Raw genomic sequence first — 24,478 nt, forward strand, 5'->3', positions numbered from 1 at the left:
GCAAATATTTTGAATGAGACCTGTTAGCATGTTGACGTTAGTATGCTATCTTTTTGTAGATATACTCCTCAGTCGCATTTTGTTACTTGATGCATGCTAATGTTAGCGGGCTAGCATTTGAAACACATTTTTCAACTACACACCTCAGAGTAATATATTTTGGTACTTGACGTATTTTACAGTTAGCATTTTAGCATGCTAGATTTTTTTTAGCTAATTTAGCAGGTGTACACATCAGTGTCATATTTTGGTATTTCACTAATGGTAACTGTTAGCATATTAACATAGTATTGTTAGCATGCTAGCTTTTTTTTAGCTCGCTTTAAAAAATATCATATCAAGTTATAAGGGAACTGCACCTTTTTTGGATTTTTTGGAGGGGGAATTTTCAGTCACAATTCCTATGCAATACAAGAACACATGTTTTTCTGTTTTTTATGCATTCTAAGTAGTAAAATACAGCGAGTAAGAGGTGGCTAAAGGGGAGTGCACGATTACGCCCATAAAGCCCTATAAAAAAAACGCCAACAATACTCAATTTACGTCTTGTGACCTGAATATTAACCAAGTATTAGCAATATTGTTATTAAAGCATTTTGCATTTAGCATTTTAGCATGCTAACACTATTTATTTATTTTTAGCTAATTTAGCAGGTATACACCTCAGTGTCATATATTTTGGTATTTCACTAATGGTAACTCTTAGCATTTTAACAGTATTGTTAGCATGCTAGCTTTTTTAGCTAATTTTGCTCATATGTTTGTTACTTGACACTTGCTTTTAGCATTCTAATATTAGCATGCTAGCTTTTTTTTTGCTAATTTCAGCGGCAAATATTTTGAATGAGACCTGTTAGCATGTTAACGTTAGTATGCTATCTTTTTGTAGGTATACTCCTCAGTCGCATTTTGGTACTTGATGCATGCTAATGTTAGCGGGCTAGCATTTGAAACACATTTTTCAACTACACACCTCAGAGTAATATATTATGGTACTTGACGCATTTTTCAGTTAGCATTTTAGCATGCTAACACTAGCATGCAAGATTTTTTTTTAGCTAATTTAGCAGGCATACACATCAGTGTCATATTTTGGTATTTCACTAATGGTAACTGTTAGCATATTAACATAGTATTGTTAGCATGCTAGCTTTTTGTAGGTATACTTCTCAGTCGCATTTTGGTACTTGATGCATGCTAATGTTAGCGGGCTAGCATTTGAAACACATTTTTCAACTACACACCTCAGAGTAATATATTATGGTACTTGACGCATTTTTCAGTTAGCATTTTAGCATGCTAACACTAGCGTGCTAGATTTTTTTTTTTCAGCTAATTTAGCAGGTATACACATCAGTGTCATATATTTTGATATTTCACTAATGGTAACTGTTAGCATATTAACATAGTATTGTTAGCATGCTAGCTTTTTTAGCTCACTTTAAAAAAATCATATCAAGTTATAAGGGAACTGCACCTTTTTTGGATTTTTTGGAGGGGGAATTTTCAGTCACAATTCCTATGCAATACAAGAACACATGTTTTTCTGTTTTTTTATGCATTCTAAGTAGTAAAATACAGCGAGTAAGAGGTGGCTAACAAATCACCTAAGGGGAGTGCACGATTAAGCCCATAAAGCCCTATGAAAAAAACGCCAACAATACTCAATTTACGTCTTGTGACCTGAATATTAACCAAGTATTAGCAATATTGTTATTAAAGCATTTTGCATTTAGCATTTTAGCATGCTAACACTATTTTTTTTTTTTTAGCTAATTTAGCAGGTATACACCTCAGTGTCATATATTTTGGTATTTCACTAATGGTAACTCTTAGCATTTTAACAGTATTGTTAGAATACTAGCTTTTTTAGCTAATTTTGCTCATATGTTTGTTACTTGACACTTGCTTTTATAGCATTCTAATATTAGCATGCCAGCTTTTTTTTGCTAATTTCAGCGGCAAATATTTTGAATGAGACCTGTTAGCATGTTAACGTTAGTATGCTATCTTTTTGTAGGTATACTCCTCAGTCGCATTTTGGTACTTGATGCATGCTAATGTTAGCGGGCTAGCATTTTAAACACATTTTTCAACTACACACCTCAGAGTAATATATTTTGGTACTTGACGTATTTTACAGTTAGCATTTTAGCATGCTAGATTTTTTTTTAGCTAATTTAGCAGGTATACACATCAGTGTCATATTTTGGTATTTCACTAATGGTAACTGTTAGCTTATTAACATAGTATTGTTAGCATGCTAGCTTTTTTAGCTCGCTTTAAAAAAATCATATCAAGTTATAAGGGAACTGCACCTTTTTTGGATTTTTTGGAGGGGGAATTTTCAATCACAATTCCTATGCAATACAAGAACACATGTTTTTCTGTTTTTTTATGCATTCTAAGTAGTAAAATACAGCGAGTAAGAGGTGGCTAACAAATCAGCTAAGGGGAGTGCACGATTACGCCCATAAAGCCCTATAAAAAAAACGCCAACAATACTCAATTTACGTCTTGTGACCTGAATATTAACCAAGTATTAGCAATATTGTTATTAAAGCATTTTACATTTAGCATTTTAGCATGCTAACACTATTTATTTTTTTTTAGCTAATTTAGCAGGTATACACCTCAGTGTCATATATTTTGGTATTTCACTAATGGTAACTCTTAGCATTTTAACAGTATTGTTAGCATGCTAGCTTTTTTAGCTAATTTTGCTCATATGTTTGTTACTTGACACTTGCTTTTAGCATTCTAATATTAGCATGCTAGCTTTTTTTTGCTAATTTCAGCGGCAAATATTTTGAATGAGACCTGTTAGCATGTTAACGTTAGTATGCTATCTTTTTGTAGGTATACTCCTCAGTCGCATTTTGGTACTTGATGCATGCTAATGTTAGCGGGCTAGCATTTGAAACACATTTTTCAACTACACACCTCAGAGTAATATATTTTGGTACTTGACGTATTTTACAGTTAGCATTTTAGCATGCTAGATTTTTTTTAGCTAATTTAGCAGGTGTACACATCAGTGTCATATTTTGGTATTTCACTAATGGTAACTGTTCGCATATTAACATAGTATTGTTAGCATGCTAGCTTTTTTAGCTCGCTTTAAAAAAATCATATCAAGTTATAAGGGAACTGCACCTTTTTTGGATTTTTTGGAGGGGGAATTTTCAATCACAATTCCTATGCAATACAAGAACACATGTTTTTCTGTTTTTTATGCATTCTAAGTAGTAAAATACAGCGAGTAAGAGGTGGCTAACAAATCAGCTAAGGGGAGTGCACGATTACGCCCATAAAGCCCTATAAAAAAAACGCCAACAATACTCAATTTACGTCTTGTGACCTGAATATTAACCAAGTATTAGCAATATTGTTATTAAAGCATTTTACATTTAGCATTTTAGCATGCTAACACTATTTATTTTTTTTAGCTAATTTAGCAGGTATACAATTCAGTGTCATATATTTTGGTATTTCACTAATGGTAACTCTTAGCATTTTAACAGTATTGTTAGCATGCTAGCTTTTTTTAGCTAATTTTGCTCATATGTTTGTTACTTGACACTTGCTTTTAGCATTCTAATATTAGCATGCTAGCTTTTTTTTTGCTAATTTCAGCGGCAAATATTTTGAATGAGACCTGTTAGCATGTTAACGTTAGTATGCTATCTTTTTGTAGGTATACTCCTCAGTCGCATTTTGGTACTTGATACATGCTAATGTTAGCGGGCTAGCATTTTAAACACATTTTTCAACTACACACCTCAGAGTAATATATTTTGGTACTTGACGCATTTTACAGTTAGCATTTTAGCATGCTAGATTTTTTTTAGCTAATTTAGCAGGTATACACATCAGTGTCATATATTTTGGTATTTCACTAATGGGAACTGTTAGCATATTAACATAGTATTGTTAGCATGCTAGCTTTTTTAGCTCGCTTTAAAAAAATCATATCAAGTTATAAGGGAACTGCACCTTTTTTGGATTTTTTGGAGGGGGAATTTTCAATCACAATTCCTATGCAATACAAGAACACATGTTTGTCTGTTTTTTGTGCATTCTAAGTATTAAAATACGGCGAGTAAGAGGTGGCCAACAAATCAGCTAAGGGGAGTGCACGATTACGCCCATAAAGCCCTATAAAAAAACCGCCAACAATACTCAATTTACGTCTTGTGACCTGAATATTAACCAAGTATTAGCAATATTGTTATTAAAGCATTTTACATTTAGCATTTTAGCATGCTAACACTATTTTTTTTTTTTAGCTAATTTAGCAGGTATACAATTCAGTGTCATATATTTTGGTATTTCACTAATGGTAGCTCTTAGCATTTTAACAGTATTGTTAGCTAATTTTGCTCATATGTTTGTTACTTGACACTTGCTTTTAGCATTCTAATATTAGCATGCTAGCTTTTTTTTTGCTAATTTCAGCGGCAAATATTTTGAATGAGACCTGTTAGCATGTTAACGTTAGTATGCTATCTTTTTGTAGGTATACTCCTCAGTCGCATTTTGGTACTTGATGCATGCTAATGTTAGCGGGCTAGCATTTGAAACACATTTTTCAACTACACACCTCAGAGTAATATATTTTGGTACTTGACGTATTTTACAGTTAGCATTTTAGCATGCTAGATTTTTTTTAGCTAATTTAGCAGGTGTACACATCAGTGTCATATTTTGGTATTTCACTAATGGTAACTGTTAGCATATTAACATAGTATTGTTAGCATGCTAGCTTTTTTTTTAGCTCGCTTTAAAAAAATCATATCAAGTTATAAGGGAACTGCACCTTTTTTGGATTTTTTGGAGGGGGAATTTTCAGTCACAATTCCTATGCAATACAAGAACACATGGTTTTCTGTTTTTTTATGCATTCTAAGTAGTAAAATACAGCGAGTAAGAGGTGGCTAACAAATCAGCTAAGGGGAGTGCACGATTACGCCCATAAAGCCCTATAAAAAAAACGCCAACAATACTCAATTTATGTCTTGTGACCTGAATATTAACCAAGTATTAGCAATATTGTTATCAAAGCATTTTACATTTAGCATTTTAGCATGCTAACACTATTTTTTTTTTTTTTTAGCTAATTTAGCAGGTATACACCTCAGTGTCATATATTTTGGTATTTCACTAATGGTTACTCTTAGCATTTTAACAGTATTGTTAGCATGCTAGCTTTTTTAGCTAATTTTGCTCATATGTTTGTTACTTGACACTTGCTTTTAGCATTTCAGTTCAGCTTTGGCTGCATTCACAAGATATTTCTACAGAAATTGCATTTTGTAGTATATTGTACTAGTTTTGAGGGTGAAAACGACTAGAATGGCCCCCGCATCCTTTGATTTATCCGTTTGTGGCCCTCAGTAGATAAAGTTTGGGCATCCCTGTTTTAAAGCAAATTATGTATAACTACATGAGTATAAATGGTGCAAAAAGTAACAGAGCTCAACTTCAATGCAAGGAAATCCTCTCTCCTGCAGTTTGGAGTGTGTGTTCTGGTAGAATCACATTCCCGTTCAAGTCCTACTTTGCGTGCACTGCTTGCTTTGAATGGCTGCTTTGTATGCACGGAGCTGCAAAAACAGGCGTGCTTACACTTTAAACAGTGTAATCAACAGGAAGTTTGCAATTCCCCCTTCAAAAAAAAAGTTTTGTAAAAACCGGTCACCTTTTTTTCAAACATTATCTCCTCTGAGCGCGTTTGTCGTGTCGGCTTCAAACTAGCACAGGAGAGAGACTGAACCCTTCTGATTAAAAGTTGACGAAAGAGTTTTAATTACTGCTCCGGTTTGGATTTCATGTGCCGTCAAAGACGGTCCCGTCCATCGCTGCTTGCAGCTTTAATTTGACTTGTTTCGGAAAGTCTTGACAAGCCGAATGTTCTTGTTCTATTGGCAGATAATTTTGCTTAGTTCAATGTCCCTTTGGGACAGAGGACCCTATTGTAATTGTAAGGTTTTATTATTATTATTCCGCCGCCTCTTTGAGCTGTAATTTGACCCCCTTAACATGCTTCAAAACTCACCAAATTTGACACACACATCAGGACTGGCAAAAATTGACGATGTAATCAAAAAAACCTAGCCCCAAAACTCAAAATTGCGCTCTAGCGCCCCCTAGGAAGAAAACACAGACAAAACTGCCTCTAACTCCCAGTAGGAATGTCGTAGAGACATTAAACAAAAACCTCTATGTAGGTCTCACTTAGACCTACATTTCATACATTGACATCTTTCAGCAAAAATTAACAGGAAGTTTGCAATTCCCCCTTCAAAACAAACGTTTAGTAAAAACAGTCACTTTTGCCTCTTTGAGCTGTAATTTGACCCCCTTAACATGCTTCAAAACTCACCAAACTGGACACACACATCAGGACTGGCAAAAATTGCGCTCTCATAAAAAAAAAAAAACCCAAACCCAAAACTCAAAATTGCGCTCTAGCGCCCCCTAGGAAGAAAACACAGACACAACTGCTCCTAGGAAGAAAACTCAGACAAAACTGCCTGTCACTTCCAGTAAGAATGTCTTAGAGACATGAAACAAAAACCTCTATGTAGGTCTTACTTAGACTTACATTTCATGTATTGACAACCCCCAGCAAAAATAAACAGGAAGTTTGCAATTCCCCCTTCAAAACAAAAGTTTAGTAAAAACAGTCACTTTTGTCTCTTTGAGCTATAATTTCACCCCCTTAACATGCTTCAAAATCACCAAACTGGACACACACATCAGGACTGGCAAAAATTGCGCTCTCATAAAAAAAAAAAACCCAACCCCAAAACTCAAAATTGCGCTCTAGCGCCCCCTAGGAAGAAAACACAGACACAACTGCTCCTAGGAAGAAAACTCAGACAAAACTGCCTGTAACTTCCAGTAGGAATGTCTTAGAGACATGAAACAAAAACCTCTATGTAGGTCTTACTTAGACCTACATTTCATGTATTGACAACCCCCAGCAAAAATCAACAGGAAGTTTGCAATTCCCCCTTCAAAACAAAAGTTTAGTAAAAACAGTCACTTTTGCCTCTTTGAGCTATAATTTCACCCCCTTAACATGCTTCAAAACTCACCAAACTGGACACACACATCAGGACTGGCAAAATTGCGCTCTCATAAAAAAAAACCCAACCCCAAAACTCAAAATTGCGCTCTACACAGACACAACTGCGCCTAGGAAGAAAACTCAGACAAAACTGCCTGTAACTTCCAGTAGGAATGTCTTAGAGACATGAAACAAAAACCTCTATGTAGGTCTCACTTAGACCTACATTTCTTGTATTGACAACCCCCAGCAAAAATCAACAGGAAGTTTTCAATTCCCCCTTCAAAAAAAAAGTTTTGTAAAAACCGGTCACCTTTTTTCAAACATTATCTCCTCTGAGCGCGTTTGTCGTGTCGGCTTCAAACTAGCACAGGAGAGAGATTGAACCCTTCTGATTAAAAGTTGACGAAAGAGTTTTAATTACTGCTCCGGTTTGGATTTTACGTGCTGTCAAAGTCGGTCCCGTCCATCGCTGCTTGCAGCTTTAATTAGTGACCGCAATGTCCCTTTGGGACAGAGGACCCTATTGTAATTGTAAGGTTTTATTATTATTATTCCGCCGCCTCTTTGAGCTGCAATTTGACCCCCTTAACATGCTTCAAAACTCACCAAATGACACACACATCAGGACTGGCGAAAATTGTGATCTAATCAAAAAACCAAACCCCAAAACTCAAAATTGCACTCTAACGCCCCCTAGGAAAAAACATACAAAACTGCTTGTAACTTCCGGTAGGAATGTCGTAGAGACATGAAACAAAAACCTCTATGTAGGTCTGACTTAGACCTAGATTTCATACACTGACATCTTTCAGCAAAAATCAACAGGAAGTTGGCAATTCCCCCTTCAAAACAAAAGTTTTGCCTCTTTGAGCTGTAATTTGACCCCCTTAACATGCTTCAAAAACTGGACACACACATCAGGACTGGCAAAAATTGCGATCTAATAAAAAAACAACAACCCCAAAACTCAAAATTGCGCTCTAGCGCTCCCTAGGAAGAAAACACACACAACTGCTCCTAGGAAGAAAACTCAGAAAACTGTAACTTCCAGTAGGAATGTCTTAGAGACATGAAACAAAAACCTCTATGTAGGTCTCACTTAGACCTACATTTCATGTATTGACAACCCCCAGCAAAAATCAACAGGAAGTTTTCAATTCTCCCTTCAAAACAAAAGTTTTGTAAAAACCGGTCACCTTTTTTCAAACATTATCTCCTCTGAGCGCGTTTGTCGTGTCGGCTTCAAACTAGCACAGGAGAGAGATTGAACCCTTCTGATTAAAAGTTGACGAAAGAGTTTTAATTACTGCTCCGGTTTGGATTTTATGTGCCGTCAAAATCGGCCCCGTCCATCGCTGCTTGCAGCTTTAATCAGGGACCGCAATGTCACTTTGGGACAGAGGACTCTATTGTAATTGTAAGGTTTTATTATTATTATTCCGCCGCCTCTTTGAGCTGTAATTTGACCCCCTTAACATGCTTCAAAACTCACCAAATGACACACACATCAGGACTGGCGAAAATTGTGATCTAATTAAAAAACCAAACCCCAAAACTCAAAATTTAGGAAAAAACACATACAAAACTGCTTGTAACTTCCGGTAGGAATGTCGTAGGGACATGAAACACAAAACCTCTATGTAGGTCTGACTTAGACCTAGATTTCATACATTGACATCTTTTAGCAAAAATCAATAGGAAGTTTGCAATTCCCCCTTCAAAACAAAAATTTTGTAAAAACTGTCACTTTTGCCTCTTTGAGCTGTAATTTGACATGCTTCAAAACTCACCAAACTGGACACACACATCAGGACTGGCAAAAATTGCGATCTAATAAAAAAAAAAAAAACAACCCCAAAACTCAAAATTGCGCTCTAGCGCTCCCTAGGAAGAAAACACAGACACAACTGCTCCTAGGAAGAAAACTCAGACAAAACTGCCTGTAACTTCCAGTAAGAATGTCTCACTTAGACTTACATTTCATATATTGACATCTTTCAGCAAAAATCAACAGGAAGTTGGCAATTCCCCCTTCAAAACAAAAGTGTTGCCTCTTTGAGCTGTAATTTGACCCCCTTAACATAATTCAAAAACTGGACACACACATCAGGACTGATTGATTGAACCCTTCTGATTAAAAGTTGACAAAAGAGTTTTAATTACTGCTCCGGTTTGGATTTTATGTGCCTTCAAAGTCGGTCCCGTCCATCGCTGCTTGCAGCTTTAATTTGACTTGTTTTGGAAAGTCTTGACAAGCCGAATTTTCTTGTTCTATTGGCAGATAATTTTGCTTAGTTCAAATAAAATACCCCTCATTTTTGTATATATTTTTTTCTGGTTTTTGAACACTGACTTTTTGACGTATTTCTCAATCATGCATTCAAAGTACACTTTTTTTTTTGTCTTTCTTTTTGTTTTGAAACAGTGCTGGCCAGTTTCCGAGGAACCGTCCAGCACGGCCTCCCGCTGGAAATCGGCGACACGGTGCAGATCTTGGAGAAATGCGAAGGTAAGTCGAACTGTCTTGCGGAAATATTCCCACAAGGGTGGGGAGCTCCTGCAGCCCGCCAGTCTATTTTCACTTCCCCCGTATGTGCAATGTCCGTGTAGCGTGTTGCCACATATGCGCCGTCCCTGTGGGGATGATGTGAGAACCAAAGCAGGACAGAAAAAAAATAATTGGTTCTGCTTGAGTAGTGAAGCGTGATGTGCCCCCCCCGTCATTGCAAGTACGTCAACATGTCCTCAAATGAGATGCGCGTGCGACGAGGACCTCGGTGAAGAAGGGACAAACTGCACAAAAATGAACACTGGTGGGAAAATCTGATGCTGAGAGTTTTTGCAGCCGTGCAGCCCACGCTCGTTCTCCTCCACGTGTCATTCAAATCTGGCATCCGTCACCTTTATTCCGCAGACTTCACTTCTTGTTGGGACACACACACCTAAGACTAGGATGTGATGTATGCGCCAACACACCCGGCAGGAAGTCAACAACAGCTGTAATTTGACCCCCTTAACATGCTTCAAAACTCACCAAATGACACACACATCAGGACTGGCGAAAATTGTGATCTAATCAAAAAACCAAACCCCAAAACTCAAAATTGCGCTCTAGCGCCCCCTAGGAAAAAACACAGACAAAACTGCTTGTAACTTCCCGGTAGGAATGTCGTAGACACATGAAACAAAAACCTCTATGTAGGTCTGACTTAGACCTAGATTTCATACACTTGTCATATTTCAGCAAAAATCAACAGGAAGTTGGCAATTCCCCCTTCAAAACAAAAGTTTTGCCTCTTTGAGCTGTAATTTGACCCCCTTAACATGCTTCAAAAACTGGACACACACATCAGGACTGGCAAAAATTGCGATCTAATAAAAAAAACCAACCCCAAAACTCAAAATTGCGCTCTAGCGCTCCCTAGGAAGAAAACACAGACACAACTGCTCCTAGGAAGAAAACTCAGACAAAACTGCCTGTAACTTCCAGTAAGAATGCCTCTTTGAGCTGTAATTTGACCCCCTTAACATGCTTCAAAACTCACCAAATTTGACACACACATCAGGACTGGCAAAAATGTCACGTGTCAAAAACGTGTCATTCAAATCTGGCATCCGTCACCTTTATTCCGCAGACTTCACTTCTTGTTGGGACACACACACACACACACCTAAGACTAGGATGTGATGTATGCGCCAACACACCCGGCAGGAAGTCAACAACAGCTGTAATTTGACCCCCTTAACATGCTTCAAAACTCACCAAATGACACACACATCAGGACTGGCGAAAATTGTGATCTAATCAAAAAACCAAACCCCAAAACTCAAAATTGCGCTCTAGCGCCCCCTAGGAAAAAACACAGACAAAACTGCTTGTAACTTCCCGGTAGGAATGTCGTAGACACATGAAACAAAAACCTCTATGTAGGTCTGACTTAGACCTAGATTTCATACACTGTCATATTTCAGCAAAAATCAACAGGAAGTTGGCAATTCCCCCTTCAAAACAAAAGTTTTGCCTCTTTGAGCTGTAATTTGACCCCCTTAACATGCTTCAAAAACTGGACACACACATCAGGACTGGCAAAAATTGCGATCTAATAAAAAAAACCAACCCCAAAACTCAAAATTGCGCTCTAGCGCTCCCTAGGAAGAAAACACAGACACAACTGCTCCTAGGAAGAAAACTCAGACAAAACTGCCTGTAACTTCCAGTAAGAATGCCTCTTTGAGCTGTAATTTGACCCCCTTAACATGCTTCAAAACTCACCAAATTTGACACACACATCAGGACTGGCAAAAATGTCACGTGTCAAAAACGTGTCATTCAAATCTGGCATCCGTCACCTTTATTCCGCAGACTTCACTTCTTGTTGGGACACACACACACACACACCTAAGACTAGGATGTGATGTATGCGCCAACACACCCGGCAGGAAGTCAACAACAGCTGTAATTTGACCCCCTTAACATGCTTCAAAACTCACCAAATGACACACACATCAGGACTGGCGAAAATTGTGATCTAATCAAAAAACCAAACCCCAAAACTCAAAATTGCGCTCTAGCGCCCCCTAGGAAAAAACACAGACAAAACTGCTTGTAACTTCCCGGTAGGAATGTCGTAGACACATGAAACAAAAACCTCTATGTAGGTCTGACTTAGACCTAGATTTCATACACTGTCATATTTCAGCAAAAATCAACAGGAAGTTGGCAATTCCCCCTTCAAAACAAAAGTTTTGCCTCTTTGAGCTGTAATTTGACCCCCTTAACATGCTTCAAAAACTGGACACACACATCAGGACTGGCAAAAATTGCGATCTAATAAAAAAACCCAACCCCAAAACTCAAAATTGCGCTCTAGCGCTCCCTAGGAAGAAAACACAGACACAACTGCTCCTAGGAAGAAAACTCAGACAAGACTGCCTGTAACTTCCAGTAAGAATGCCTCTTTGAGCTGTAATTTGACCCCCTTAACATGCTTCAAAACTCACCAAATTTGACACACACATCAGGACTGGCAAAAATGTCACGTGTCAAAAACGTGTCATTCAAATCTGGCATCCGTCACCTTTATTCCGCAGACTTCACTTCTTGTTGGGACACACACACACACACACCTAAGACTAGGATGTGATGTATGCGCCAACACACCCGGCAGGAAGTCAACAACAGCTGTAATTTGACCCCCTTAACATGCTTCAAAACTCACCAAATGACACACACATCAGGACTGGCGAAAATTGTGATCTAATCAAAAAACCAAACCCCAAAACTCAAAATTGCGCTCTAGCGCCCCCTAGGAAAAAACACAGACAAAACTGCTTGTAACTTCCCGGTAGGAATGTCGTAGACACATGAAACAAAAACCTCTATGTAGGTCTGACTTAGACCTAGATTTCATACACTGTCATATTTCAGCAAAAATCAACAGGAAGTTGGCAATTCCCCCTTCAAAACAAAAGTTTTGCCTCTTTGAGCTGTAATTTGACCCCCTTAACATGCTTCAAAAACTGGACACACACATCAGGACTGGCAAAAATTGCGATCTAATAAAAAAACCCAACCCCAAAACTCAAAATTGCGCTCTAGCGCTCCCTAGGAAGAAAACACAGACACAACTGCTCCTAGGAAGAAAACTCAGACAAAACTGCCTGTAACTTCCAGTAAGAATGCCTCTTTGAGCTGTAATTTGACCCCCTTAACATGCTTCAAAACTCACCAAATTTGACACACACATCAGGACTGGCAAAAATGTCACGTGTCAAAAACGTGTCATTCAAATCTGGCATCCGTCACCTTTATTCCGCAGTCTTCACTTCTTGTTCGGACACACACACACACACACACACAAACCTAAGACTAGGATGTGATGTATGCGCCAACACACCCGGCAGGAAGTCAACAACAGCTGTAATTTGACCCCCTTAACATGCTTCAAAACTCACCAAATGACACACACATCAGGACTGGCGAAAATTGTGATCTAATCAAAAAACCAAACCCCAAAACTCAAAATTGTGCTCTAGCGCCCCCTAGGAAAAAACACAGACAAAACTGCTTGTAACTTCCCGGTAGGAATGTCGTAGACACATGAAACAAAAACCTCTATGTAGGTCTGACTTAGACCTAGATTTCATACACTGTCATATTTCAGCAAAAATCAACAGGAAGTTGGCAATTCCCCCTTCAAAACAAAAGTTTTGCCTCTTTGAGCTGTAATTTGACCCCCTTAACATGCTTCAAAAACTGGACACACACATCAGGACTGGCAAAAATTGCGATCTAATAAAAAAACCCAACCCCAAAACTCAAAATTGCGCTCTAGCGCTCCCTAGGAAGAAAACACAGACACAACTGCTCCTAGGAAGAAAACTCAGACAAAACTGCCTGTAACTTCCAGTAAGAATGCCTCTTTGAGCTGTAATTTGACCCCCTTAACATGCTTCAAAACTCACCAAATTTGACACACACATCAGGACTGGCAAAAATGTCACGTGTCAAAAACGTGTCATTCAAATCTGGCATCCGTCACCTTTGTTCCGCAGACTTCACTTCTTGTTCGGACACACACACACACACACAAACCTAAGACTAGGATGTGATGTATGCGCCAACACACCCGGCAGGAAGTCAACAACAGCTGTAATTTGACCCCCTTAACATGCTTCAAAACTCACCAAATGACACACACATCAGGACTGGCGAAAATTGTGATCTAATCAAAAAACCAAACCCCAAAACTCAAAATTGCGCTCTAGCGCCCCCTAGGAAAAAACACAGACAAAACTGCTTGTAACTTCCCGGTAGGAATGTCGTAGACACATGAAACAAAAACCTCTATGTAGGTCTGACTTAGACCTAGATTTCATACACTGTCATATTTCAGCAAAAATCAACAGGAAGTTGGCAATTCCCCCTTCAAAACAAAAGTTTTGCCTCTTTGAGCTGTAATTTGACCCCCTTAACATGCTTCAAAAACTGGACACACACATCAGGACTGGCAAAAATTGCGATCTAATAAAAAAACCCAACCCCAAAACTCAAAATTGCGCTCTAGCGCTCCCTAGGAAGAAAACACAGACACAACTGCTCCTAGGAAGAAAACTCAGACAAAACTGCCTGTAACTTCCAGTAAGAATGCCTCTTTGAGCTGTAATTTGACCCCCTTAACATGCTTCAAAACTCACCAAATTTGACACACACATCAGGACTGGCAAAAATGTCACGTGTCAAAAACGTGTCATTCAAATCTGGCATCCGTCACCTTTATTCCGCAGACTTCACTTCTTGTTGGGACACACACACACACACACCTAAGACTAGGATGTGATGTATGCGCCAACACACCCGGCAGGAAGTCAACAACAGCTGTAATTTGACCCCCTTAACATGCTTCAAAACTCACCAAATGACACACACATCAGGACTGGCGAAAATTGTGATCTAATCAAAAAACCAAACCCCAAAACTCAAAATTGCGCTCTAGCGCCCCCTAGGAAAAAACACAGACAAAACTGCTTGTAACTTCCCGGTAGGAATGTCGTAGACACATGAAACAAAAACCTCTATGTAGGTCTGACTTAGACCTAGATTTCATACACTGTCATATTTCAGCAAAAATCAACAGGAAGTTGGCAATTCCCCCTTCAAAACAAAAGTTTTGCCTCTTTGAGCTGTAATTTGACCCCCTTAACATGCTTCAAAAACTGGACACACACATCAGGACTGGCAAAAATTGCGATCTAATAAAAAAACCCAACCCCAAAACTCAAAATTGCGCTCTAGCGCTCCCTAGGAAGAAAACACAGACACAACTGCTCCTAGGAAGAAAACTCAGACAAAACTGCCTGTAACTTCCAGTAAGAATGCCTCTTTGAGCTGTAATTTGACCCCCTTAACATGCTTCAAAACTCACCAAATTTGACACACACATCAGGACTGGCAAAAATGTCACGTGTCAAAAACGTGTCATTCAAATCTGGCATCCGTCACCTTTATTCCGCAGACTTCACTTCTTGTTCGGACACACACACACACACACACACAAACCTAAGACTAGGATGTGATGTATGCGCCAACACACCCGGCAGGAAGTCAACAACGGGCCCCCGGCCGGCGGGAGAGCTGGGCCCAGAAAGGAGGAGACGAGTTAATAGTTCTGCCACATGTCCATGACAGCGGCGGCACTTCAAAGCACGCCGCACTGAGGTTCCGCGCTGACGCACCGCCTCGCTCCTTATGCAGATTGGCTTCCACTTTCCCCGCAGAAAGAGAACATTTTACAGTCGACAAACACGTCTCAGTTGCCTCGTGAAGACGCGCTGCCGATCCACGTCCAGCAAAACTAGTCACCTAAATACCTGTGAACGTCGAAGGCTCCCTTATTGAAAGTTTAAAGCACTTGTTGGAAGGTTTTTGAGGCTATATACAGGTAAAAGCCAGTAAATTAGAATATTTTGAAAAACTTGATTTATTTCAGTAATTGCATTCAAAAGGTGTAACTTGTACATTATATTTATTCATTGCACACAGACTGATGCATTCAAATGTTTATTTCATTTAATTTTGATGATTTGAAGTGGCAACAAATGAAAATCCAAAATTCCGTGTGTCACAAAATTAGAATATTACTTAAGGCTAATACAAAAAAGGGATTTTTAGAAATGTTGGCCAACTGAAAAGTATGAAAAAATATGAGCATGTACAATACTCAATACTTGGTTGGAGCTCCTTTTGCCTCAATTACTGCGTTAATGCGGCGTGGCATGGAGTCGATGAGTTTCTGGCACTGCTCAGGTGTTATGAGAGCCCAGGTTGCTCTGATAGTGGCCTTCAACTCTTCTGCGTTTTTGGGTCTGGCATTCTGCATCTTCCTTTTCACAATACCCCACAGATTTTCTATGGGGCTAAGGTCAGGGGAGTTGGCGGGCCAATTTAGAACAGAAATACCATGGTCCGTAAACCAGGCACGGGTAGATTTTGCGCTGTGTGCAGGCGCCAAGTCCTGTTGGAACTTGAAATCTCCATCTCCATAGAGCAGGTCAGCAGCAGGAAGCATGAAGTGCTCTAAAACTTGCTGGTAGACGGCTGCGTTGACCCTGGATCTCAGGAAACAGAGTGGACCGACACCAGCTGGACTGCTGCTGAGTGGTCCAAAGTCATGTTTTCTGACGAAAGCAAATTTTGCATTTCCTTTGGAAATCGAGGTCCCAGAGTCTGGAGGAAGACAGGAGAGGCACAGGATCCACGTTGCCTGAAGTCTAGTGTAAAGTTTCCACCATCAGTGATGGTTTGGGGTGCCATGTCATCTGCTGGTGTGTTTAATTTTTTCTAAAAACAACAAAAAAACGATACCAATAATTAAAAAAACGATACCGAAAATTTCCGATATAATATTTTAACGCATTTATCGGCCGATAGTATCGGACATCTCTACTATATACTTTTTTTTTTCTGTACAAAAAATACTTTAAAAATTGTAAAAAAAAAAAAAATCATTTTTTTTTTGAGTTGTCCAATAATGGCTTTTTTGCCGATATCCGATATTCTGGTATTGTCCAACTCTTAATTACCGATACCGATATCAACCGATATATGCAGTCGTGGAATTAACACATTATTATGCCTAATTTGGACAACCAGGTATGGTGAAGATAAGGTACTTTTAAAAAAAATGAATAAAATAAAAAAAGATAAATAAATTAAAAACATTTTCTTGAATAAAAAAGAAAGTAAAACAATATAAAAACAGTTACATAGAAACTAGTAATGAATGAAAATGAGTCAAATTAAGTGTTAAAGGTTAGTACTATTAGTGGAGCAGCAGCACGCACAATCATGTGTGCTTACGGACTGTATCCCTTGCAGACTGTATTGATATATATTGATATATAATGTAGGAACCACAATATTAATAACAGAAAGAAACAACCCTTTTGGGGGAGGGAGGTTTTTTGGGTTGGTGCACTAATTGTATGTCTATTTTGTGTTTTTTTATGTTAATTTAATTTTTTTTAAAAACAACACAAAAACGATACCAATAATTAAAAAAACGATACCGAAAATTTCCGATATAATATTTTAACGCATTTATCGGCCGATAGTATCGGACATCTCGACTATATACTTTTTTTTTTTCTGTACAAAAAATACTTAAAAAATTGTAAAAAAAAAAAAAAAAATTTTTTTGAGTTGTCCGATAATGGCTTTTTTGCCGATATCCGATATTCTGATATTGTCCAACTCTTAATTACCAATACCGATATCAACCGATATATGCAGTCGTGGAATTAACACATTATTATGCCAAATTTGGACAACCAGGTATGGTGAAGATAAGGTACTTTAAAATTTTTTTTATAAAATAAAAAAAGATAAATAAATTAAAAACATTTTTTTGAATAAAAAAGAAAGTAAAACAATATAAAAACAGTTACATAGAAACTAGTAATGAATGAAAATGAGTCAAATGAACTGTTAAAGGTTAGTACTATTAGTGGACCAGCAGCACGCACAATCATGTGTGCTTACGGACTGTATCCCTTGCAGACTGTATTGATATATATTGATATATAATGTAGGAACCACAATATTAATAACAGAAAGAAACAACCCTTTTGTGTGAATGAGTGTAAATGGGGGAGGGAGGTTTTTTTGGGTTGGTGCACTAATTGTTAGTGTATCTTGTGTTTTTTATGTTAATTTAATTTAAAAAAAACAAAAAACGATACCAATAATTAAAAAAACAATACCGATAATTTCCGATATTACATTTTAACGCATTTATCGGCCGATAGTATCGGACATCTCTACTATATACTTTTTTTTTCTTATACAAAAAATACTTAAAAAATATTAAAAAAAAATGTTTGTTTTTTTAGTTGTCCGATAATGGCTTTTTTGCCGATATCCGATATTCTGATATTGTCCAACTCTTAATTACCGATACCGATATCAACCGATATATGCAGTCGTGGAATTAACACATTATTATGCCTAATTTGGACAACCAGGTATGGTGAAGATAAGGTACTTTAAAAAAAATTAATACAATAAAATAAGATAAATAAATTAAAAACATTTTCTTGAATAAAAAAGACAGTAAAACAATATAAAAACAGTTACATAGAAACTAGTAATTAATGAAAATGAGTAAAATTAACTGTTAAAGGTTACAAAATTGTAAAAAAAAAAAAATTGTTTTTTTTGAGTTGTCCGATAATGGCTTTTTTGCCGATATCCGATATTCTGATATTGTCCAACTCTTAATTACCGATACCGATATCAACCGATACCGATATATACAGTGGGTATCGGTGCCTAACGTAACTTAACATGCCTTAATTAGGTTGTGAGTTCAAACCCTGGCCGAGTCATACCAAAGACTATAAAAAATGGGACCCATTACCTCCCTGCTTGGCACTCAGCATCAAGGGTTGGAATTTGGGGGTTAAATCACCAAAAAAGATTCCCGGGCGCGGCCACCGCTGCTGCTCACTGCTCCCCTCACCTCCCAGGGGTTGAACAAGGAGATGGGTCAAATGCAGAGAATAATTTCACCACACCTAGTGTGTGTGTGACAATCATTGGTACTTTAACTTTAACTTTAAATTTCATGCTCATTTAAAGCATCATTGACAAAAATGAAAGGTTCTGGTTCGTCATTTGGGGCGGTATAGCTCGGTTGGCAGAGCAACTTGAGGGTTCCAGGTTCGATCCCCGCTTCCACTGCCGTTGTGTCCTTGGGCAAGACGCTTTACCCACCTGCTCCCAGTGCCACCCACACTGGTTTAAATGTAACTTAGATAATGGGCTTTCACTATGTAAAGCGCTTTGAGTCACTAGAGAAAAGCGCTATATAAATATAATTCACTTCACTTCACATTTGTCCCAAAGTAGTCTTTTTTTTGTCTCTCGTGAAGTCTGCCAATGATTAGTAGTGTTGTTGTCGTTGAAGGGAAAAGCGAACGTTGTAGAGCTGCAACAACTAATTGATTAAATCGATTAAAATCGATTATAGAAATAGTTGCCGATTAATTTAGTCATCGATTCGTTGGATCTATGCTATGCGCATGCGCAGAGGCTACTTTATTTATTTATTTTAAATTTATTTTAATTTTATTTAATTATTAAAAAATATATATATATATATATAAACCTTTATTTATAAACTGCAACATTTACAAACAGCTGAGAAACAATAGTCAAAATAAGTATGGTGCCAGTATGCTGTTTTTTTTCAATAAAATACTGGGAAGGATAGAAATGTAGTTTGTCTCTTTTATCCGATTATTAATCGATTAATTGAAGTAATAATCGACAGATTAATCGATGATCAAATTACCGTATTTTCCGCGTTATAAGGCGCACCTAAAATCCTCCAATTTCCTCAAAAGCTGACAGTGCGTCTTATAATCCGGTGCGCCTTATCTATGGACCAATATTGAGCCACAACTGGTCTCGCAACTACGGTAACTACGCCCAGGGCCGGCCCGTGGCATAGGCCGTATAGGCCAATGCTAAGGGCGCCGTCCATCAGGGGGCGCCACGCCAGTGCCACAAATGTTGGAGAAAAAAAAAAAAAAAAAAGTAATCCCACGTTAATTAAAATGCAAAGTAAAGCCTATTTAATAGAAATATTATTTGTTACAACATTACGCCCACCCCCCTCCCCCCCACCCCCCTCCTCCCCCCGCACGGTGCGCCCCCTCCCTTCCCGTATCATGACTCTTTTTGGACATCACCACATCAAAAAATCAACACAAGATGTCAAAACGGCCAAAACTGTCAGGTGCCCAGGGAAGAAAAAAGAGAAAAGAAGAGGAGGAGAAACGAGAAAAGACAGAGGTAGCAGGTAGGTAACGTTAGCCTACATGAAATTATTTGTCTGTTACAGAATGTGATAGTAACCTGGCTTTTTAGCATTAAGCTAATGTACATGATTCGGCAATTGCTAATCAATAAATAGCTAGTTCTGTTTTAACGTCGGGTTAATATTGTGGAGGGGGCTAAATTGTTAAGGAAAATAATAATGTAACGTTAGGTAACTAATTACAATACTCCCACCTTACATTCCTCAGGGACATTTGTATTAGATCTTTTAAGCAGGTGTTTTTGTTTTACATTGTTATTGCCTTCTGGTTAGCTAATGTTTGCCCTGCAGGTAATAGTCACTTTTCCACCCCTTTATATATTAGGTATAGTTGTAAGTAAAAAAAAAAAAAAGGTCAAAGACAAAGCTATTCGGCTTCTTGTGAGTATATACACTTCACTGCCGATGTGGGGGGGCGCCACCTAAAATCTTGCCTAGGGCGCCAGATTGGTTAGGGCCAGGCCTGACTACGCCGACTTCATTTTCCCCCTTCTACGGCTGCTTACCGTAGAAGAAGAAGCGCTTCTTCTTCTACGGGGGAAAATGAAGTCGGCGGCTGCTTACCGTAGACGAAGAACTTCTTCTTCTACGGGGGAAAATGAAGTCCCGTAGTTGCGAGACCTAAACTTTATGTAAAGACCCAAAAATGGCTCCTATTAAGAGACACGCTTACGACGCAGAGTTTAAACTCAAGGCGATCAGTCACGCAGTAGAACACGGGAATGGAGCAGCAGCGAGAGAATTTTACATTAACGAATCAATGGTGCGGAAGTGGAGGAAGCAACATGATGACCTGCGCCAAGTAAAGAAGACTAAACAGAGTTTCCGAGGGAACAAAGCGAGATGGCTACACTCGAACAGTGGGTTGTTGGACAGAGAGCAGCAAGTAGAAGTGTCAGTACAATCACTATTTGTTTTGTTGACATTCCCTTTAGTGCAGCTCCATCTAATGGATGCATAACGTAACCCCAGCCTCTACTATAGCGTCTATTCTATGCGCCTTATAATGCGGTGCGCCTTATATATGAACAAAGTTTTAAAATAGGCCATTCATTGAAGGTGCGCCTTATAATCCGGTGCGCCTTATAGTGCGGAAAATACGGTAGTTGTTGGTTGCAGCCCTAGAACGTTGTGATGCGTCTGCCTAAAATGAGCAAAATATGTAAATATCAATGAATGTTACTACATTACATATATACTTGCAGTGCGTATAAAAAACGATGGTGGATGTTTTTGGATATTTTTAGCATTTTATAGGCGGAATAGAGCGACTCCCCGTTGACTCCATTGTTAGCTGACTCTTGCTAGCGTTTATTTACGATTTAGAATGCATAAAGAAAAGAAAAACATATGTGTTCTTGTCTTACATAAGGATTGTTAATGATGGGGGGGAAAAAAATCCTTCCTCAAAAAAGTGCAGTTCCCCTTTTAAATGTCAAAATAATTAACATTACGTAATGTTGAAAAGTACAATTTAAAGAATCGGGGCTTTTCGGGAAAACATGAGTTGCTAACTTTGTCCCCGGGCGATGCATTAAAGAATTGATCATTTTTTTCCCCCACACTTGTTTAAAAGTTGTGATTTTGTAGTCCTCTAAATTGTTTTTAGCGTCATGAATTCAGAAAATCTAAGACAAGAGTGCAAATGTAAAAATTTGACACACACATCAGGACTGGCGAAAATTGTGATCTAATCAAAAAACCAAACCCCAAAACTCAAAATTGCGCTCTAGCGCCCCCTAGGAAAAAACACATACAAAACTGCTTGTAACTTCCGGTAGGAATGTCGTAGAGACATGAAACACAAAACCTCTATGTAGGTCTGACTTAGACCTAGATTTCATACACTGACATCTTTCAGCAAAAATCAACAGGAAGTTGGCAATTCCCCCTTCAAAACAAAAGTTTTGCCTCTTTGAGCTGTAATTTGACCCCCTTAACATAATTCAAAAACTGGACACACACATCAGGACTGGCAAAAATTGACGATGTAATCAAAAAAACCTAGCCCCAAAACTCAAAATTGCGCTCTAGCGCCCCCTAGGAAGAAAACACAGACAAAACTGCCTCTAACTCCCAGTAGGAATGTCGTAGAGACATTAAACAAAAACCTCTATGTAGGTCTCACTTAGACCTACATTTCATACATTGACATCTTTCAGCAAAAATTAACAGGAAGTTTGCAATTCCCCCTTCAAAACAAAAGTTTAGTAAAAACAGTCACTTTTGCCTCTTTGAGCTGTAATTTGACCCCCTTAACATGCTTCAAAACTCACCAAACTGGACACACACATCAGGACTGGCAAAAATTGCGCTCTCATAAAAAAAAAAAAACCCAACCCCAAAACTCAAAATTGCGCTCTAGCGCCCCCTAGGAAGAAAACACAGACACAACTGCTCCTAGGAAGAAAACTCAGACAAAACTGCCTGTAACTTCCAGTAGGAATGTCTTAGAGACATGAAACAAAAACCTCTATGTAGGTCTCACTTAGACCTACATTTCATACACTGACATCTTTCAGCAAAAATTAACAGGAAGTTTGCAATTCCCCCTTCAAAACAAAAGTTTTGTAAAAACCGGTCACCTTTTCTCAAACATTATCTCCTCTGAGCGCGTTTGTCGTGTCGGCTTCAAACTAGCACAGGAGAGAGACTGAACCCTTCTGATTAAAAGTTGACGAAAGAGTTTTAATTACTGCTCCGGTTTGGATTTTACGTGCCGTCAAAGTCGGTCCCGTCCATCGCTGCTTGCAGCTTTAATTTTTTGACTTGTTTTGGAAAGTCTTGACAAGCCGAATTTTCTTGTTCTATTGGCAGATAATTTTGCTTAGTTCAATGTCCCTTTGGGACAGAGGACCCTATTGTAATTGTAAGGTTTTATTATTATTATACCGCCGCCTCTTTGAGCTGTAATTTGACCCCCTTAACATGCTTCAAAACTCACCAAATTTGACACACACATCAGGACTGGCAAAAATTGACGATGTAATCAAAAAAACCTAGCCCCAAAACTCAAAATTGCGCTCTAGCGCCCCCTAGGAAGAAAACACAGACAAAACTGCCTCTAACTCCCAGTAGGAATGTCGTAGAGACATTAAACAAAAACCTCTATGTAGGTCTCACTTAGACCTACATAAAAAAAATGTAACTGTAACAATTTGTTTGCATTTCCCAGAGTGTCCGACTACATTTCCCTGAGAAGGCATTCAAGACTAAGTTATTAACTCACTTGCTGCACATCCGCTGACCCTTTTTTTTGGGTCTATAAAGTGTAACATTTCAAAATGAACAATCCAGACATGCAAAGTGTTCTCTGTAAAAGTCATCATGTCAAAACGCTGCCTTGTCCCTGCAGGCTGGTACCGAGGATTCATCCTGAAGAACCCGAACGTGAAGGTACGTGGTAACGATCATGGTAGCGGCGCCTTGATTGACGCACGTTCATCCCTCCCCCTCAGGGCATCTTCCCATGCAGTTACATCCACCTGAAGAATGCCCACGTGAAGAACAAAGGGTACGTACCGTTGCGCGTGCGCGCCCTGTTGCACACCCGCACGTCTCAGGATAGAGTTTGTACCTTTCCAGCCAATTCGAGACGGTCATCCCCGTGGAGGACACGGTCATCACCGAGATGACCTCCACCTTGCGGGACTGGGGCGCCATGTGGAAGCAGCTCTACGTGGTGAGTGTGAAGTTGGCCCCCGGATATGAAAATAACATCCTTTGTGCTGGTTTGTGCAGTTATGCTGTTTGAGTTATTCTTCAATACTTTTCCACTTTGTCAAAATCGCCTCGATCGCGTCCCAATTTATGGCTACGTTTGTGCTGCAAAACTTTTCATGTTAACGAGTTATATTATTCATTAATTTAAAAAAAAAAAGTTTTTTTACAATTATTGTAGTTTTATGTTAATGTTTTATAGTTTTTATGTTATTAACGTGTTATTCATAACCCCCTACACACTTCGTCGAAATCTCCCCAAACTTGTCTCATTCGTTTGTGCTACAAAATGATTTTTGTGTAACTATTGAAGTTTAGTTTAGTTTTTGTCTATTACAGTTTTTCTGTTATTATTTTTTTAGTATTCATAACCACCATGTAACTCCCATCTTTGTCAAAATCTCCTCGTTTATTGCTACTTTTGTGCTGGTTTGTGCTGCAAAATGTTTTTTGTCTAAATATAAACGTTTTAATGTAATTAACGTGTCATTACTCTTACACACTTTTTTTTTGTTTACCTATTATAGTTTTCGATGTTATTGTTTTCTTATTCATAACCAGCCCAACCCCACTCCCAGCCCCATCCTGTCAACATCTCCCCAAACTTGTCCCATTCGTTTGTGCTGATTTGTGCTATAAAATGTTTTGTTGTCTTAACTATAAACGTTTTAATGCAATTAACATGTCATTACTCTTACACACTTTTTTTTGTTTATCTATTATAGTTTTTGATGTTATTGTTTTCCTATTCATACCCCTCCCCCCCAACCCTATCCTGTCAAAATCTCCCCAAATTTGT

General features: G+C 38.5%; 1 protein-coding gene across 3 annotated transcripts in view; it reads left to right on the forward strand.

Moving 5' to 3' along the window:
- The window catches only part of dock4b (dedicator of cytokinesis 4b), a 470,089-nt gene that overhangs the window by 130,304 nt on the left and 315,307 nt on the right, over window positions 1-24,478 (forward strand). For all 3 annotated transcript variants that reach the window (XM_061961401.1, XM_061961402.1, XM_061961403.1), the window contains exons 2-5: window positions 9,504-9,587; window positions 23,315-23,355; window positions 23,418-23,473; window positions 23,545-23,641. In XM_061961401.1, the coding sequence (XP_061817385.1) occupies window positions 9,504-9,587; window positions 23,315-23,355; window positions 23,418-23,473; window positions 23,545-23,641 (278 nt within the window). The remainder of the gene's footprint in view (window positions 1-9,503; window positions 9,588-23,314; window positions 23,356-23,417; window positions 23,474-23,544; window positions 23,642-24,478) is intronic.

The sequence above is a fragment of the Nerophis lumbriciformis genome, linkage group LG05 (genome assembly GCF_033978685.3).
Source record: "Nerophis lumbriciformis linkage group LG05, RoL_Nlum_v2.1, whole genome shotgun sequence".
In the NCBI taxonomy this organism is placed as follows: domain Eukaryota; kingdom Metazoa; phylum Chordata; class Actinopteri; order Syngnathiformes; family Syngnathidae; genus Nerophis; species Nerophis lumbriciformis.